We start from the raw sequence: 19259 nt of genomic DNA on the forward strand, positions 1-19259 counted from the left end.
TTTTATTTATAATTATTTATTTTAATGTTTAATTTAATTTTAATATTGCTGTTATATATAAATAAATAAATTATAAATTATAACAACAACTATATTGTCATCATTTATTTATGTATTCATTTATTTTTCATTTATTTATTTGATTATTATTATTATTATTATTATTATATGGCTTTTGATTACTATATTTGATCAAAACAATTCAGATTCATACATTCTAGAATATAGGTCTCTAAAAAGACACTGCGAAACTGTAATAAACTATTAAAAACTCACTAAGTAATTTGCTCACAAACAGACTGTCACCACTAACTTCCTGGCACCGTGACTCTCCAGTGTGTCACTGCTGCTGCTATTGTGTTCATATGCGAGGATGGGAACCGGTGTGTTGTTTGTGTATTAACTGTGTGGTTGACTTAATTTGAATTTGTCATGCGGATGTGGCTAAATAGATGCTGAGAAAAAAAGCTGATTTAGATACAGAAATAGTGAATAGGTAAAAAAAAAAAAACCTTGGTTCTTCTTTTGAGGTCGTGGCTCACCAAATACACTCTAGACCGCTCATGTTAGACACCACATGAGACATCTGACAAAGTTAATCCCAGTTTCTCTTCTCTCATTCTATACATTCACACTCACATGAAGCCAAACATTGGGTTTATCTACCCACAATACCCCTCATTCTCTCTCTCTCTGACTAGATTCCTCCATCCTTCATTTCTGCAGGGGGTCTGAGATGTTGGAAATGTGTTTTCTGTTAGACTGTGACTCTTTGTTTTCACTCATACCTTCTGTGACATCCTGCTTCTTGCCATCATGAAAAAATTATAACGTTATAGATTTATTATACCCATAGGAGAAAAGAGCTTTCCTGTATTGAAACAGGAAATTGGGGTGGAATATAAAGAAAAACAATGCCAACAGTTTGCATTTACATCACAGACGTCAACAGGATTTGCTATTTAATGTTGGCAGTCAGATATAGTTGGTAATGAGGAGAGACATTTTCATTTTAGAAAGCATTTGATTGGACAAAACGAGTGAGTGCAGGATGAGTCATCAACATTTTTGTTAGTTTGATTAACTTTTACGAATATAGAGTATATTAGCATAAATGACAATAAAGCTAAACAGACATGTACTAAAACCACAAAACAATGAGTTTTGATAATATCTTAATTGTTTATAGGCAGAAATGAGATTAAATGGAGTGGAAATTGAGACTTTTGATACAGTAAAATCAGGCATGCATCTCTGTTACAGAGATAACATTTCTGCTTTTAGGAGACACATTTGAGACCTCCATAAGATGGAAAAGCAAACTCTGAGCAATTAACTCATCTTCTGGGTAGCATAAAACACACACACACACACATACACCCTGTTTGGCAAAGTACAAGACTGTGCAAATTCATAATAGAACCCAAGGGAGACTCTACTCTTAAAGAATTCAAACTAATATCATCCCTGACCCTGTTATACCAATGTGTGAGGAGTTAGAGAAGAGGAAATGTTTACTTGACACTTTAAGCTTCAGGATAAAATCCCTACCTTTGCTTTCCCATGAACCCACCAAACATTCTTTATATTTCCTGTAGTGACACAAGGACGAGTAAATGATCAGACACGGTGCCCTGGTGGGCTGTCATTGGAGTAACTACATGATGAGAGTGGTTTGAGAATGTGTGTGTGTGTGTGTGTGTGTGTGAGTGTGGATTTAACTTTAGCTTGGCAGCAGAACTCTCCCCAAAAGAGCTAAATCTGACCAAACCTCCCTTTGGGGACATTCAGGGACGTCCCTTAATTGAAAATCATTCATTCTTTTTTTTTTCTAACATTAAAAAATGCAAAAAGTTATTCATTGTCATACAGCAGCTTTACATAAAAGCATTGTTTACATATATGCATATACAGTATATATATACAGTGGGTACGGAAAGTATTCAGACCCCCTTAAATTTTTCACTACAATGTGTTTATGTAAAGCTGATGTAATTATGACAATTAATTATTTTTTTATTTTTTAATGTTAGAAATTATGAATTATTTTCTAACACTAAAAATGCAAAAAGTATTTTTTTTAAAAAATACTTTTTAGGGGGATTTTTGGGGGGAACTTTTTCTTTCTTTCTTTTTTTTTTTTTTTTTGCATTTTGGCAATGTGTGTGTGGACTTAACTATAGTTTTAGGCCAAAATTGTCCCCAAAAGTGAGCTAAATCGGACCAAACCTCCCTTTGGGGACATAAAGGGACATCCTTAATTAAAACTCTTAAACAGAGAATTTAAAAAAAATAATTATTACTAAATAATGAAGTAAGTTTTTTGTCATCAAAATCACAGCAACTTTGCCTAAAAACGTCAGTTTGTCCTCATTTACAAGTGAATGTGAGTGTGTTCTGATGGGTTTTATTGGGATACAGCGACACAGAGCTGGACAACTGGGGTGTCCCTTCTATAAAGTGGGTTATGATGTTCGGCGTTAACCCAGGACAAGTCCAGCAATGACACTCATAGTCTCCAAAAATTGCTCTAGAAATGACATGCAGAATACACAATAGGCACACACATACACACACACACACACACACACACAATGTCCTCCTCTGTCCTCTGATAAAGAGTTTATCTGCAGAGCTAGGCTCAGGGCTCTCTGTCCCTATCTGTCCTGGAAACAATAATAAAGAGAGAAAAGGGGAGACAGAACTGTAAATGGAGGAGCAGATGGTGTGTGGAGCAGGTTCCTGAGCTCAGGGTGGAGGTCTGTGTTGGTCAGTTGAGTTTTCCAGCACCATCTTATCACCCTGTTTCACTCTCTCTCTCTCTCTATTCCTCCCTCGTTTATTCTATATCTCCCCTGAGCTCTCTCTCTCTCTGTTGTCCCTCCCTAAGAAAACATGACCTCAGACAAACAGGACTCGAGCAGACCGAGGCTTTGGCATGATGTAAACTGTGTGCCACAGAAACATCTCACAAAGCTTGGCTGTGTGTCGTGGCGTGGAGGGTAGATGAAAGAGATGTTAAGGAGTATAATTTTATTTTATTTTTTTAAATGTAAAATTTAATGTCATTTCTTTCACTTAATTAAATATATAATTACATATATTTTTTTTTATCCTTTTTCATCCTATTTGATTTTCATTTTGGATTTGTTGCAGCTTAGAACATGAAAATATATTAGGTGGCTTAATTTAATTTTAGTGTATTTAATGTAAAATTTATTTCATGTACAGTAAGTTTATTTGAAGTTTAATTTAACATTTGTAATTACTCTTTTGTTTGAATTAAGTTTATTTTATTTCACTTTATTAAATATATGCATTACATTGAAATATTCATGAAAATATAGAATTTTTTATTTGGGGATTTTGCTCTATTCATTTGGTAATAATGCATGTAAAACAAAGATGAGCTATTTTAAGAAAGTGAAAAAGATATTAGAAGGTATTTTGTGTATTTAATGCAAACGTTTATTTAATTATTTATTTAATTTATAATTTTATTTATTTTTATATACTTAATTATATTTAATTTAACCTTTTATAATTTATAATTTACTTTAATTTTTCATTCCCAATAATATAAATTAAAATTAAATTTTAATTTACAATAGTATCATTTTATTTCACTTAAAAATATATATATATCCATTACATTTATTAATTAATTCATTACAGTATTCATAAATGTATTCATGACATTTAAATATTCATTAAATATGTTTTTTCTTTTCTTTTCTTTTCTTCTTCTTTTCCTTGGCTGTACCATGGCATGGAACATAAAAGAGATATTAGAAAGAGGTGTTTAGTAGTTTAATTTAAAATTTAATTTTGGTTTTAATTTATATATTTTATTTTGTAAATGTAATATATTGTACTATAACTTTTATTTTCACTTAATTAAATATATTTAAATATATAAATATATTGTCTTTTTATTTTATTTACACCTTTTTCAGCCACTTTTTTATGATTTAGCAATAATGTAGCTCAGTAACTGGATGTAGTCCAAACACAGGCCCACACATTCCCACTCATATTCCTCTATTACCCTACGCCAAATCTTCTTTGCTTGATTTTAACTGTATCCAATGATGTATATTTAATGTATTCCCATCCTAGCAACAAGCCATAAGGTAAAACTGCACATTTGCTATGAGACCAACCCATTTTGCCCACTTGTGAACAATTTCCATGATTCTCTCATTACCATCACTGGCCTGTAATCATAAAAGAGGGCACCAGATATTTTCAAGGGAATTTATAGCACATTCAAAATGATATATGATTATATTGCAGGCATTTTGCCCTGTCAGACTGACCTTGAAGTCACTCAGATTTATACAGCACGTTACTGTATGATTATACCACTGCTCTTTAATTGCGTCTTTTGGTTATCACACTCTAAAGTTAGAGGACGTGTGAATATGTGTGTGTACGGAGGGGTGCGTTTGGGGTGGTGTTGGTATGGGCAGGGCAGGGCACTGAAATGGCCTGGATTGGGCAGCTGCAGCTCTGGAAAGCACCGAAACGGCCGACAACTTTAGACATGGCTGCTGCAGTCACATGAGCTGGAATGTCTTTCATACTGAATACAGTTCAAACTGCTAGAAACATGAGTGCAAATTCCTGCTCTGCTGGTCAGTGAGTTAACAAACAGCTAGAGGGAGACAGGCCTTTGTCTGTGTGTGTGTGTGTGTGTGTGTGTGTAGAAGCATCATGGGAGTTATGGCCCCCGGCACAAAGCACTGGTGTCATATTACAGTGGAACGTCCAGTTTGTCAAATGACTGCTGGAGTGGCTGAAAAAAGCATTTGGTTTTATTGTCTGTGTGTGTGTGTGTCTGTGCTGAGAAGAATCTCTGGGGCAGGTTGACTTCAGATTTATGTGGCTGTGATGACTCATCCTGCTCTGAAGGCCATGTAGTGTCTGAGACACTTCCACCGGGGTGTTTATGGTCTCATGCAGTACTATGTTTGTCCTGCAGGGGAACAAGCAGCTCAGTAAAACAGTTCCGAGAGGGAGAAACCACTCAGAGCAAAATTGTATTATTGTATTGTTCAGACAGTGGCCTTTCATAGATGTTCCTCTAAAGTGACATTTTAGCTTCAGATGTTGCTTTAAAAATAAATAAATAAATCTCTTTCTCTCTCTTTCTCTGCATATATAGGCCTATGAGAAATTGTATTTGTAATTGTTATTTTACTCTCATATTAATTTAGGCATATATATGTGTGTGTGTGTGTGTGTGTGTGTTATACACACATTTATAATACGCAGCGATATTTAAGTATTACTTTTTTATTTTTTGTTAATATTTTAAATGAGAATTTACTTGTATATGTTTTATTCTCTCTTCATTTAAAATTTTATTGTGTTTTTGTCATTTTTATTAGTTTTTTTTATGTCTACCGTATATATTTTTTAAATATGTCTGTGTACCGTCTATTTTATAAACTTTTATTTATTAATTTTTTTTATTTAGTTAGTTTGAGTTATTTTAGTAAGTTAAACTAAATGAAAATGAGAAATGTTGAAATGTTTTTCATATATGTTTTATTTAATATATATATATTTTGTATTGTTATTTTTTGATATTTTATTATTTATATTTAAATATCAGTTAATATTTATTTAATCACAAATAATGCATTTTTTTTAGTTTTACTTAATTATAATAAACCTGATATACAATACATGGAAAACATTGTTTTTGATGAGAAATTGATAAGAAATGAGGAAGTTTCTCTAAAATTTTAAATAAACAAAAAAAATGTGAAGTTGCACTCACACTATTAATATTAATATCGTTTAATTATTGTTTAAACCTTTTTATGTGGCATGTGGTAGTGTGAGAATGTAAGATATCATTTGTGAGTACACTTGTTTTTAAATATCAAAAAGTGTCATTTTTAGCAGGCGTGGAAAGTACATTCTGTTTATGAAAATACAACAATGCAGCGATTCCCTTGTGAAAGTCAAAAACAGAAAATCTGAGTGGCAAACAAACAGTTCAAAGACATGAAGAAAACTAGAAATCATTTTGTGCATTTGTGTGCGCACATCAATCAAAGAGACAGGAAAGTCTCTGTACGAGTCGAACAGCCAACAAAAATAATCTCAGAATACATCAAACATCTCTCCTGACATTTCTACTGACAACAGGTCAGATGGACAGATGCCAAACAGTGACAAACTCATGTGACTATACCGAACAGCCTCCAGTGGGCCGCTCTCATTACATTAGCATCCAGGTTTCACATTTGTTTGTGTATTCGTCTGGAAAATTTAGTCACATCAAGTGTATGAAAGAAAAGGTCATGATATCAACTTTCTTGATACCGCAAAAAAGGTGGCGTAACATGCAAGGTTGCAGCATGAAAACACACTTGAATTGGTTTACGAAGCATTGCTTTGTGGTCCAGAGTCTCAAATTATCCAAGCGCTGCCTGTTGACCACAACACATCCTCGATGAAAAGATTTCACACCTTCCTCGCTGCTTAAAAACCCACAAACGACTCACTGTGCCTTACACTCACACGTAAAGCTGCTTTCAATCAGAACACCATTAAAGCAGCTAGACTCTCTAGGCGAACAGGCTGCTGGGTCGCTGTCGGTGTCGTACGGGACTAACCAATGGCTAATATTAAATCCACACCCATAATAGTGTGAAACAGGCCAACAGCATGTTTAACAGACCAGAGTATGACTTACTCTTTTTGTGGCTGAAGGACGCAGGTTAATGCATTAAAGTGAAAACACATTGCCCAAGAGTCTGTAGGAAAACCATTCTAGAGGGAAAAGTTATATAACAGGAAATGGATATATAATCTACTACATATGCTTTATATATACTTTATATATATATATATATATATTATTTTTGCAGGGTCTAAATATTTCTCTCGAATTGTCTGCCATCTTGGACAAATATTTTCACTGAGTGTTTCACTGACTGCATTCTGAGATTGCCTTCTCTGTGAAGGACACATGCAATGCTTACTTAGAAATGAGGGATCTTAGAAGGCAACATGATGTTTCTGCCTACTCTATGGAAAACTCCTCATGTCGTCGGGGGGGCACACATGATTCCCAAAGAATCAAATTTGGAAGAAAACCCCACATGTTTTGCTTTCACATGTGACATCTCAACATGAGACTTTCCTCCAGGGCTTTCCTGCCTTTCTTTGAGGAGGACCCGCTGGTTCGGCCCGCAGTAGAACGCTGTATTTCTGAGAAGCTCTGTCAAGGATGAAAAGCAGACAGATGTGACTGGATAAAGTAACTTAAACTGAAAGCTGACCCATGAACGATCAATCATGCTGTCAGTGACAAGCCATGTTCAAACTCTCAGCCAGCAGTGCCACGTGTGTGTCCTACACCAGTGAAGCCTGAAAGACAACAGCTACACACGGCTGCTGTATGAAAACAACTGCAACATTGTGTGACTGTTGATCGACTGATCCATTGTCATGAGATCTAGTGGCCTCAAAACTATCTGGACACTTAAGCTACATTTACAAATGTCTGAATTGCATCACAAGTGGCATTTGAAAACTTCAGACAGGTGTTCATAATTAAATTGTATTAAATTGTATTAAATTAAATTAAATTAAATTAAATTAAATTAAATTAAATTAAATTAAATTAAATTAAATTAAATTTTTTTATTTTTTTATTTTTTATTTATTTATTTATTTATTTTTATTTATTTATTTTTATTTTATTTTATTTTATTTTATTTTTTATTTTAAAACTGAAAGTTCAAAAGAACAGCATTTATTTTTATTTTATTTTATTTTAAATAACCTTTTTGTAACAATGTATAGGTGTGAAAGTCGTGTTTGATCAATTTAATGTGTCCTTGCTCAATAAAAGTAGTTATGATATGTTATATTAAAATTATAATATATTTCATATTATATTATATTATATTATATATTATATTATATTATATTATATTTATACACTTTTAACTCTGAAAAAAATTTAAATATTAATGCATAAGAGGGCTCATAACGCATAGATCTGCTGAATTGTGTATCACGTCAAACGGTCAAACCCTCAAAGCAATAATCATGTTGTCACTGGGACACTAAATCAAAAAAATTAAGGTGTTTCATCACAGACGTGACACTATCGCAACCTCCGGTTAGACATTATTCCTTCATATACGGCTGTAGTGTCAGTCGATAACTTTAAACAAACATTCTCTAGAGAGATGGCAACAACTGAACCCTGCCAGTTTCAATTTTCTTTCAGTTGTTACTTTTTAACCATTCTATTAAAGAGCTTATCGTGTCTGCGGGGTGCTCACGGATGTGTTCACGGGCCGGTGCAACATGTTGCGTGTCCTCTGTGAGATCTCTCCCCGAGAGGCCCCTGTGAAAGAGGCCCCATTCCCCCATCCCACAGGTGAGGGGATATGCACATATCTCATTCTGATAGCTCTGACCCCTGAAGACCCCATTAGCCTTGAATCCAAAGCACATTGTGACCTGTTGGGTCACAGTGCCAACATATATACGTGTTTTAAAGATGAAAAATGAGAAAACTTCTGACTTGGTTAAGCATGTCAGTCAGTGAGGGTCTGGTTGGATTCCAGTGGTTGCCATACAAATTATAGAGATATATGACGACATTTACTCTAAAGTGTACTTATTTCATCCTTCTATCTTTTAATTTTTAAAAAGGATAAACATGCATGCTTTGTTTAAGCATAACAGTAATGTCGATCACACAAAAAGGCAACTACACTAACTCAAACCAATTAATGTGTAAATATTTGACCATTTTCATCCTTCCCTCTCATTAATTTTAAAAAGCATGCCTGCTTCTAGACACTAAAGCAAATTTAAATAATATATTTATCCGTGCACAGAAGAAAATAAGTGGCTCGATAGCATGGCTACTCTATTTTTAAAACATAAAGAAAAATTTGCCTCTGATCATTAAGCTACTGAAAAAAAAGACATACCGTAAAAAATATGGTAGCAACATTTTTAGGTTTTTATGGATTTAACTTAAATTTACAGTAAAAAAAATTATTATCTGATATAATGTTAAAAACACTAGTGAAGTATTAAAACCCTTATTATTATTATTATTATTATTATACAGCAACAACCACAAAAAACTTTTTGTGAGTTAGTGTCCTAGTAAGGATGGGTTCCACAATGTCCAGACACAAATGACAAATGAACCCTTGCATGGGCGGCTTTTCCAGTCCATTCTATGACTGTAAATCAGATAATTCACAAAATATTTCTTATTTTAATACAAGATCCATTGCTTGCCATAAAATACAGTAAAGTATTATTTAAAGATATTATTCAATGAGCCTTTTTTGGAATCCTTGAAATTGAAAGGGGAAAACCCATGATTTCTCCTACTAGATGTCTTCAGAAAAAACAATGGGGATTTTGTGTTCATCTACACAGAAACTATATAGACATCTGCATTCAACTGTCACCACAGTGACCAAACATCCAGCCGACAGACGACTGTAACCAGAGGAGGAGAGTTAAACATTAAACACTGTGTTATTATTATAGCAAACAAACCTAATTACCAATAACCTTGTTTAATGCACTTACATAACACATGTTTGGCCTTCAGTGTAAACCTCATGACTGCATCACTCTTATTTGCCCTCATTTTAAGCTTCAAAATCACCAAAACTGCTGCAAAATTAAGAAAAAGTCACATTTACGTCATGTGAGTGCACTTACATTTTGACAGGACCCCTTCATAGATGACAGCATAATTGTGTAAATCTGTGTTTCATCCCACATCTGGAAACACTTATATCTCCCAGCATTCCTGGGTGCATTAGAGTATTAGTTGATATTGTTTCTGCAAAAGCAGACATGGGACATGATCCAGGCCTGCAGGCCAGACAAATCTATACATTGCTTGGATTTCCACAGAAATTTAATATGAATTCCACACGCACCCTTCTGAGACACTCCCAGTCACGAAGAAAGCTAAAAAGCAAAAGAAAATGACATAAAGTTGAAGGAAATGCATTCAACACGTGGCTGTGTTGCCTTCAAAAGTGTGACACTAGTGTGAGAGATGCCAGATCAGGTGCTACTGCCCACTATAGAGCCAGGATGAAGTGGCACCAAGGTGCCATCAGGTCAAAGACGAGTATAGTAGCCAATACCAAGAAATGCCAGTCATCATGCTGTACTTCACAAAGACACTCCAAATGTTTCAGCGGAGAATACAAGAAAAGACTGGAGAGAATCTCAGTAAAGGATTAGATATAAATTGCACTGACAAAGAAAAACAGCCTAAAGCTAGGCCTAAATCTAGGCGAATACATAACCTTTACGTAAGTTACATGATTTTTTTTCACCCCTAAGGTAAAACTGAGTAATATCTTTTATCTCATACCAGTAATGCTCATATCCGAGGTCAGATGACCCCCTTAAACCATTTGACATCTGTTGAACCCCCATGGCCCCTGTTTTAATCAGCGCATTATCTGGCAATCATTTTCACAGGGATCAATGTGCTTTGTAATATCATAGTACTCCAACTGCCCTGCCTGTGAGCACTGTGTAATCCTAAGGAAATGGGATCCTAGACTCACTGTCAGGACTGTGGATTGGTTTGGAGACCCGGCGAGCCGCGCTTCTCGGACACATGATAGTGTGTCTTTCTGCTGCAAGTGACCGGGCTGAGACCTCAGTTTCATAACTAATTTCTGTCTTTGCTGCTCTGGCCTTGGGTTATTGACGTTAATGATATAATGTCATTATAAAATTAACAAGTCGGCAGATATGACATTTGGACATTTACTGGCACATACTTAGCAAGATGGATGCGAGGCATGTGAAGAGCAAGGATAGTCCTGTGACAAACAAATCCCGCAGGAATCTGTCCCTATAGGAAGTGGAATTTAATATATACCACTAATAATAGAAGCAAGTCTGAAAAAGTCATTGAATAAAACCTTACAGGGAAAGTTCACTGCAGAACTCAAAAGAATATACACTAAGATTATTTTTCCTTCAGTAAGAATTTAATACTTTTATTAAGCAAGGACACATTAAATTGATCAAAAGTGACAGTAAAGACATTTATAATGTTACAAAAGATGTCTATTTCTATTATTAAATAGTTGCTGTTCTTTTTGAACTTTCTATTCATCAAAGAATTCTGAAAAAATCATGGTTTCCACAAAATTATTAAGCAGCACAACCGTATAATATTAATAATAATAATGTTTTTAAGCACCGGCATATTTGAATGATTTCTGATGGATCATATGACACAGAAGACTGCAGTAATGGCTGCTGAAAATTCAGCTTTGCCATAACAAGAAAAAATTACATTAAATTACATAAACTATATCAAAATAGAAAACAGTTGTTTGAAATTGTATTAATATTTCGCAAATTACAGTTTTAACTATTTTTCATCAATAAATGCAGCCTTGGTGAGCATACTGTGAGAGACTTTTTTTCAAAAAAACATTGAAAAAATCTTTCTGACCCCAAACTCTTGAACGGTAGTGTATTTTAAGTTTTTTTGAAGAATATGAACCCGATGACATTCATTGTATGAACAGAAACACTACAGTTTTTTTTAAAGTTTTTTAAAAAATATCTTCTTTTGTGTTCCACAGAAGAAATAAAGTCATACAGGTTTAGAACGATTTATGGGTGAGTAAACGGCAGATGACAGATTTTTCATTTTTGGGTGAACTGTGAACTTTAAACTGTATTTTATTCCTAAATTAAAATTATATTGGTCTAAAACCTCTTAAAAATCCCAAAAGAAAAGATCCAGAATGGCTTGTTTCAGTCATCTTAGATTATGAGCCATCTAAAAATATCATGATGCCAGGAATATAATTTTTTTTTTTGAATTGTGCTTCAAGAGACTCATTTTTACAATTCCCAGCTTTGTTGTAATTCTCTCCCTGAGAAGCCATGGCTGTCAGAGGTTTGCGACAATCCTCCTGACCCCAGTAATAGTCTGGTAAGTGCATGTTGTGTTGATCATCAGGTACATTAAAGGTTCAGTCAGCCTTTGCAGTCCATCACTAATTGATATTTGATGGATTCTTTGAGTGATGCTCAGCTTCAGAAGAGAGAGAACTACATGATCGCCTTCCTCTAAATACACAGAACATTCTGCACCCCGATGTGAGGACGGAGCGGGACAGAGAGCTAGGGAAAGAAAATAAGGAATGCTATGTCGCAGCCCCCAAAGAAATACCAACGGCTTCTAGACGTCTCAGCGTACCTGTAGATCTGTACGTCCTCTTGCTGCTGGCATGGCTGAGTCCCAGACGACTGTCGTTGGTGCTGAACGGCTGAATCAGAGACGAGATACACTCGGAGTTCCTCAGAAAGGGAAAGTGGGAAGGCTGGTAAAAGCTTTTGAAGAAATGCATGGCACACAGCGAGGACAGCCGTCCAGACAAACAAGTGTGTTATTCATTCTTTTTTTTTATTCCAGCCCACTCCAACCCACTGGACTGGGTCACAACAACACTGAGCACTCCTTTGTAAACAGTAAACCAGTCAAATACGGTATATCCAATCACAGTCTGCAAATAGAAGAAGAAAGACTAGATTTTATCTGTTTCTTGTTCAAGTGCCCAGGCAGTATAATTAATTCCCCCATCCAGTAAAAGGCTACATTCATAGCTCATTCACCCACCCAACACTTAAAATGCAACATTTTTATATTTTTAAGAATGTGTGGCCAATATGTGGTCTGTGGTTTAATATAAAGCACACAAAAATACTGAATTGGGAACACAGGTAAACAGTGGTAACTTCGGTGATGAGTCTAATGTTTTCAGAGTTAAAAAACCTTCTCCTAGCCTAGTTTAACATGCAGAGACTACTTTAAGTAAGTCAGTTGTGCTGTAGGCTGATTTTTCCAAAAAGTGCAAACACTGACTATTTCAGTGTTGCTCTATTTGTTTGAGCGGTCCAACATGTCAACTTCTGGCTCAATCAATGGCATGAGTCGGGGTAGAAATGCCTGTTTGGCTGGACAATGGCAAACAGTTTTAAGAAAACTTGTAGGAAACCGCTGCTATATGATTAGCTGTGCAGAAAAAAACACACTTCGGCTTTAAAGGAATAGTTTATCCAGAAATAAAACTTCTGTCATCATGTCATTCCAAACCTGTATGCATGCAATTTTGTAAAAATTACAAAAAATAAAAAAGAACCATACAAATATTCTAAAAGTAGTCCATGGCTCTTGTGTTATATTGTTAAGTCTTCTAAAGCCATTTGTTAGCTTAGTGTGACAAACAGACCAAAATGAATCCAGTAAATGAATCCAGTGGATCATTGAGACCATTGAGAATTGGAAAAAGTTTTTGCAAACTTACTCAACTGATTCATTGAAAAGGTCTGATTCAAACGAATAATTAATTCATGAATTGGATACTGCTTCTTCCCTCATGAACAGATCAAGGATATAGTATCTAGGGTGGATGTCAAGATTTTTTTTGTGAACAGTGACTTAAATTTCAGTTTGTTCTTCACAAAAAAATGGCTTCAGAAAACTTGGAATATTAATATTGTAGGTGTTCATGTGATTAAATGAACACAGACGACATCAGAATTGCGTGAAAAGCTGTGAACCTGCTATAGCTTTTACTCAACTCCTCAAACGTGAAAACTCTTAAAGGGGAAACACCCCACCACATGTCATGAAACATTCTTAAAGGGGAAACATAAACACTGTATGTGAATTCTGTTACATCTTTAAATGTATGCTGCCACAATATATAATTTTGAAGCTTCACATCCCCAGTACTCATTCACTTACATTATATATAATTCATCATATGAGTTTAGAACAACATGAGAGTGAACTATACCTTCAAGAAATAAGCACGTAATTCTCATAACCCAGATTAGATTGAAATTTGTGGGGTTTTTTTAAATCAATATCTCCTGGTAACAGTATATATCTTATGTCATACAAAAATATAAGAGGAAATCTTATCTAGGGCCTTGATAGCTACTTTTAGCTATATCAGAGAGTTTAGAATAATGTTTCTTTCACATGTCCTTGACATTTATAGTATAGGAGGGTGGGACTGGCTCTCCACAAAGACCAAAGTTTGACTCAGTAAACCTAAACTTCTGGCTTTTCCGAATCTATTATGACCATCAGTGTCGTAATGCTGCAGACTTTTAGGTGTGACCACATATTGTGTGATTAAAACACAATATTATGCATATTGCATTTCAAGCCATCATACACAATCCAGCACACCACAGCGGTCTGACACACATTATACAGTGGCAGCCGTGTGGTGTTATGAGACACTTTCTTCTGACAATGTGGCCCTGGGATGCTCCCACATATTAGATAACAGCGAGCATTTGGATAAAGCGTGTCCGGTATTAAACCATGAAATGGATATTTTCATCCAAGACGGTAGTGACCTGCTTGTTTTCTTGTTAGCAATTATCCAAGCGAGGCACATAACGTCCCATTATGCAGTCACAATAGTGATTTGACTCACAAAGTCACAAGGGAGAATAATAATTGCTGTAATTACAGACACAGAGAGGATTGGCTAAAGAAAAGCATCAAACGAAGCAGATACATCTGAAAGGTACAGGCCTAGAGCTGAAGAACAGCCTCTATTAAGGGTGTGGGTTGACAGTGTTCTTTCAGTTGCACTGCCCTGTATGTTAAGCAAGCCAGTGTTTGCTGTGGTGCTGGGCCTCACTAAGCAAAAAGGGCAAGAAGGGGCCAAAAAATAGAATGTCTTGTGAGATGGTGATAGATTGATGTAGAGACATTTTTGCCTTCTGAAACGAAGGTTCACTCAACAGTGCCATCGTCCAGAGCTTCAAGGAATAGTTCACCCAAAAATGAAAATTTGCTAAAAATGTACTCAGGCCATCCATAATGTAGATGAGTTTGTTTGTTTTTTTCATTGGAACAGATTTGGCGAAATTTAGCATTACATCAATTGCTCACCAGTGGATCCTCTGCAGTGAATGGGTGCCGTCAGAATGAGAGAGTCCAAACATCTAATAATAATCCACAAGTAATCCACATGAATCCAGTCCATCAATTAACGTCTTGTGAAGTGAAAAGCTTCATGTTAGTAATAAACAAATCCATCATTAAGGCATTTTCATTTTAAGCCTTTGCTTCTAGACAAAAAGTCCATAATCCATAACAACGCTTCCTCTAGTGAAAAAAATCCAGGTCCATCCCCTGTTGTTCTTCTCACATCAACATCCAGCAACAAATTTGTTTAGAATTGTTTTGGACTGATTTCGCTTGTAAATGGTGCTTGATCTGTGCATATTTCTCTCCTGATTAAGACTAAACAACTTTTTTCACTGGAGAAAGCAAACACACAAACACACAGCTTTTCACTTCACAAGATGATAACTGATGGACTGGAGTTGTGTGGATTACTTGTGGATTATTGTGATGTTTTTTATCAGCTGTTTGGACTCTCATTCTGATGGCACCCATTCACTGCAGAGTGACATTTGCCCACCAATGGATCCTCTGTGTCTGATGTAATGCTCCAAATCTGTTCTGATGAAGAAACAAACTCATCTACATCTTGGATGGCCTGAGGGTGAGAACATTTTCAGCAAATTTTCGGTTTTGGGTGAACTATTCCTTTTAGCTTTGAGGAACCCAACAGCAGCACATTCGCTCTCTTAGACTGTTCCCACAGTGACAGTGCGTGCCGGTTACTCACTCACTTCTCTCCTAAAAGACACAGTGAGGCATTAGCAGCTACAGTCACTGACACAGTCCATGGGCTGAGTGCCATCGCAGCTGCAATAGTGGTGGACACGTGGCATTTGTGGTTCTTTGTGCTCTGTGAATGCCCAAAACATCTCTGCATGTAACCTCAAACACTGAGCTAGAGCAGATGACCACTTTGAGGCCTAAAATGGACTGAATTAAAATGAACTTCTATCCTTGTTGGAATCTTGTGCAAGTGGCCTTACTCTGTCTGTGTGTGAACAAATGTGCTGTGCATATACTAGTACCACTCAGATGTTTGGAGTTGGTAAGATACTTTAATGTTTTTGAAAGAAGCCTCTTATGCTCACCAAGGCTGCATTATTTGATAAAAAAAAATACAGTACAAACAGCAATAATATGACATATTGTTATAAAGACATACAGTTTAAATAAAGACTGCTCTCTGAGCTCTCTGTCACTTTAAACAGACCTATAAGCTCTTTTTGCACTATACCCATTATATCTGCACTGTTTGTTTATATCACTGGTTTGCTCTCTATCTGCCATGTGCCTTGTGCTTCTTCATCTTTATCTATCAATTTTTTTGCATGTCCTTACTTGTATATTTGTATAGTTGTATTTTCTATTATATTTGAATATGCATTTATTTATATTTTAACATTCTACCGTTAGTGTTTAGTGTTATCTGTATGCCCCAAGGGTCTGAGAGTAAAGCAATTTCAATTCTCTGTATGTGCTGTACATGTGGCAGAATTGACAATAAAGCAGACTTTGACTTTGACTAAAGTAACCATTTTCTTTTTAATAACAGTGTTAAGAGTTTTTGTTAACAGTGTGATGAAGATTTAATGACCAAATTCAAGACATTGCCCTTTAGTTAATCAAGAAAATAGATTTTAGTGGGTTTGTTTTCCTGTATGTAAAGACAATAGGCTCCACCCAGCCCCTGAACTCTGGAATGGGTCCTGTGCATTGTGTACCCTCTGCTCTATACCATCAAACAGGACTTGCTTTAGAAGTTTGAATAAAAACACTGATATTTGACAGATCCTCTGTCATCACCTCACTCTGACACCTGTTCTGAACTGGAATGTGGCCAAAATGCTAAGCTTTACTGTTTTATGTCAGATTCCCAAGTTAATTTGTCTTCTGACCAAGCTATACATTACATATAAGTTATCTGAAACACACAACTTTTTTTTTGTTTTTGCACACAATATGCATAGGTTAAAAAAAAAACAGTAGGGTAAATTTTTCTTCAGTTTGCATGAGCTGAAATGTTTCCTGGTACATGAGCTGGAATTTGAATGAAGTGGATCTTCGTATTCTCTAAATTATATACTGTATGTCACCTGACTTTGCATACAAGTGGGCTGAAAGTTTAGCATGCGCGGACATCCAGTGGCTCTTTACAATGGAATGTTAAACTTTCCAGCAGGCATTTGACATGGTGACTTTAAGATAACCCTCCTTACACTCATTTAGATTAGCTTGTGCATTGTTTCAGTCTCAGAGTAAATATTTACCTTCTGGAGTGTTGCAGTTATCTTAAAAACCAGTCTAAATACAATATCCCAGCAATGCACAGTGAGGGGACTCGCAAATGTTTAAAATATTCAAATAATATTTGTCTTAATAAATAATAAAATTCAAATTCTGTCTATGTTGGGTGAAAAAAATGCCAGTTTTTCTCATTCACTCATTCCCACCGCCTAGTGGATAAACTGATGTACTGACGCTACATTATATTACATAAACTTACAGCTGGAAGGATTTTTTTTTATCTGCAGTAGATAACACAAAATATACATCCTCTTTCTCAGTCTTTATTTTGTTATTCGCCTAATCTAATTGTCACACTTAAAGAAATGTCACTTGCTCATCAATGCAGTGAATGGGTGCCATCAGAATGAGAGACCAAACAGTTGATAAAACATCACAATAATCCACAAGTAATCCACAGATGTCTAAATTCAATGTTTAGGTGTTTTAACTTTAAACCTTTGCTTCTGGCAAAAATACGAGTACAAGCACGCAGCTTTTCACTTCACAAGATGTTAAATGATCGACTGCTTTTATCAGCTGTGTGGACTCTCATTCAAAGACAATGCACATTTGACACATTCTGTTTGCACAAATTAATTAGTCAAATAGTGAAAGGTTTGTTAATGTATGTTAATGCAGTCTTCTTACCAGTGTTATTCCTACCAGTGTGAAATTTCCACATGCTCTCAATTGACCTGTATGTCAACAGAGCTCAATCACTGCCTTCATTTGGGCAGGGGAACAAAGTGTACCCATCCCACAGTCAATGCATCCAAAACAAACAGCCCCTCAGGCTGCAATCAAAAACACATACCGTGATCTCGACTCCTTACTGTTTTACTTGACTATGCACAACTTGCATATGCTTGTGTCGCCTCTTTGGACCCCACAGGTAGTTTTAGCAGTGGTAGCAGTGGGGCCTCCATATAGAGAATCTGTGATGTTAAGAAAGATCCTACTCGTGTGTGCCATCTGGAGAGGAAGGGAACGCAAAAAAGAAAAACAAATGTATAAGAGGCTTTGAGAAAACAGTCTGGCCACAGAAAAAGAGAGAGAAAAAAGAGAAAAGAAAACAGTAACGTTTCTTTATTTGAATTCACACTTCCCATGATGATATGCGTAACAATTTTTGCAAAATGAAAATTAAACATAATTGGTATTTGGCATTTCCTACATTAGTATTAATATTTTATTTAAATATAAAACTGAATGTGTTATGTTTTGCAAAAGTATCAAGTGAAATGCATAACAAACCGAGGAGATATGCTTAATATGTGAATGCAAAATGCATAATTTAAGTTAAAAAAAATGCATAAATTAATTTGAGCAAAATAACCATTTAAATGTTGCTTACCATATATGCTTCCTCATTAATCATTTTAAATAAAGCACTGAGCACTTACAGTAAATATGCTATTTTGGTTTTTTGCTTTCATTGTTGGATATCTTTAGCATTTTAAATTTGCTTCATGATTCATATTGCTTATTAATTTCTAATATCCTTCAAAAGACCTGCACACACTTTTTCTGAAGGACTGTTAACAGTTTCATACTTCATTATTTAATGGCCGTCATCTGTAATAAATTACAAAGAAAAAATGATTTTTGTTGCATGGAATGTGCTGGAATTTGAAAAGCTCTCTTTGTTTACAACAGTAAAAGCACATGTGCCAGAAGTTTAAGTTTAACGGCCTGATTGCTGGCAGATTTACTGTTAATTAGCCGCATGGAAGAAGAGCCAGAATTCCATGCCAGGGCAAGTCCAGGGCAAGTGCTGTGGTCCAACTTGAAGCAAGCTGTTAATAAGCACTTAGATAAGAGAGTGTGCAACTGTCAGAGGTGTGACCAAGTCGTTGTTTTGCAAGTCACAAGTAAGTCTCGAGTCTTTGCATTCAAGTCTCGAGTCAAGTCCTGAGTCAAGACAGGCAAGTCCAAGTCGAGTTGCAAGTCCTCACCTTTTAGCTTCAAGTCTTAA

The 19259-nt window shown here is 35.6% G+C and overlaps 1 protein-coding gene across 1 annotated transcript in view; it reads right to left on the reverse strand.

Moving 5' to 3' along the window:
- ninj2 (ninjurin 2) overlaps positions 1 to 12415 on the reverse strand; it is a 20493-nt gene extending 8078 nt beyond the window's left edge. Inside the window, exon 1 of the mRNA XM_016557306.1 lies at positions 12260 to 12415. Within this exon, the coding sequence (XP_016412792.1) occupies positions 12260 to 12292 (33 nt within the window). The 5' untranslated portion in view covers positions 12293 to 12415. The remainder of the gene's footprint in view (positions 1 to 12259) is intronic.
- Between the last annotated feature and the right edge of the window lie 6844 nt (positions 12416 to 19259).

The sequence above is a fragment of the Sinocyclocheilus rhinocerous genome, unplaced genomic scaffold, assembly GCF_001515625.1.
Source record: "Sinocyclocheilus rhinocerous isolate Xijiao unplaced genomic scaffold, SAMN03320098_v1.1 scaffold551, whole genome shotgun sequence".
Classification (NCBI taxonomy): Eukaryota; Metazoa; Chordata; class Actinopteri; order Cypriniformes; family Cyprinidae; genus Sinocyclocheilus; species Sinocyclocheilus rhinocerous.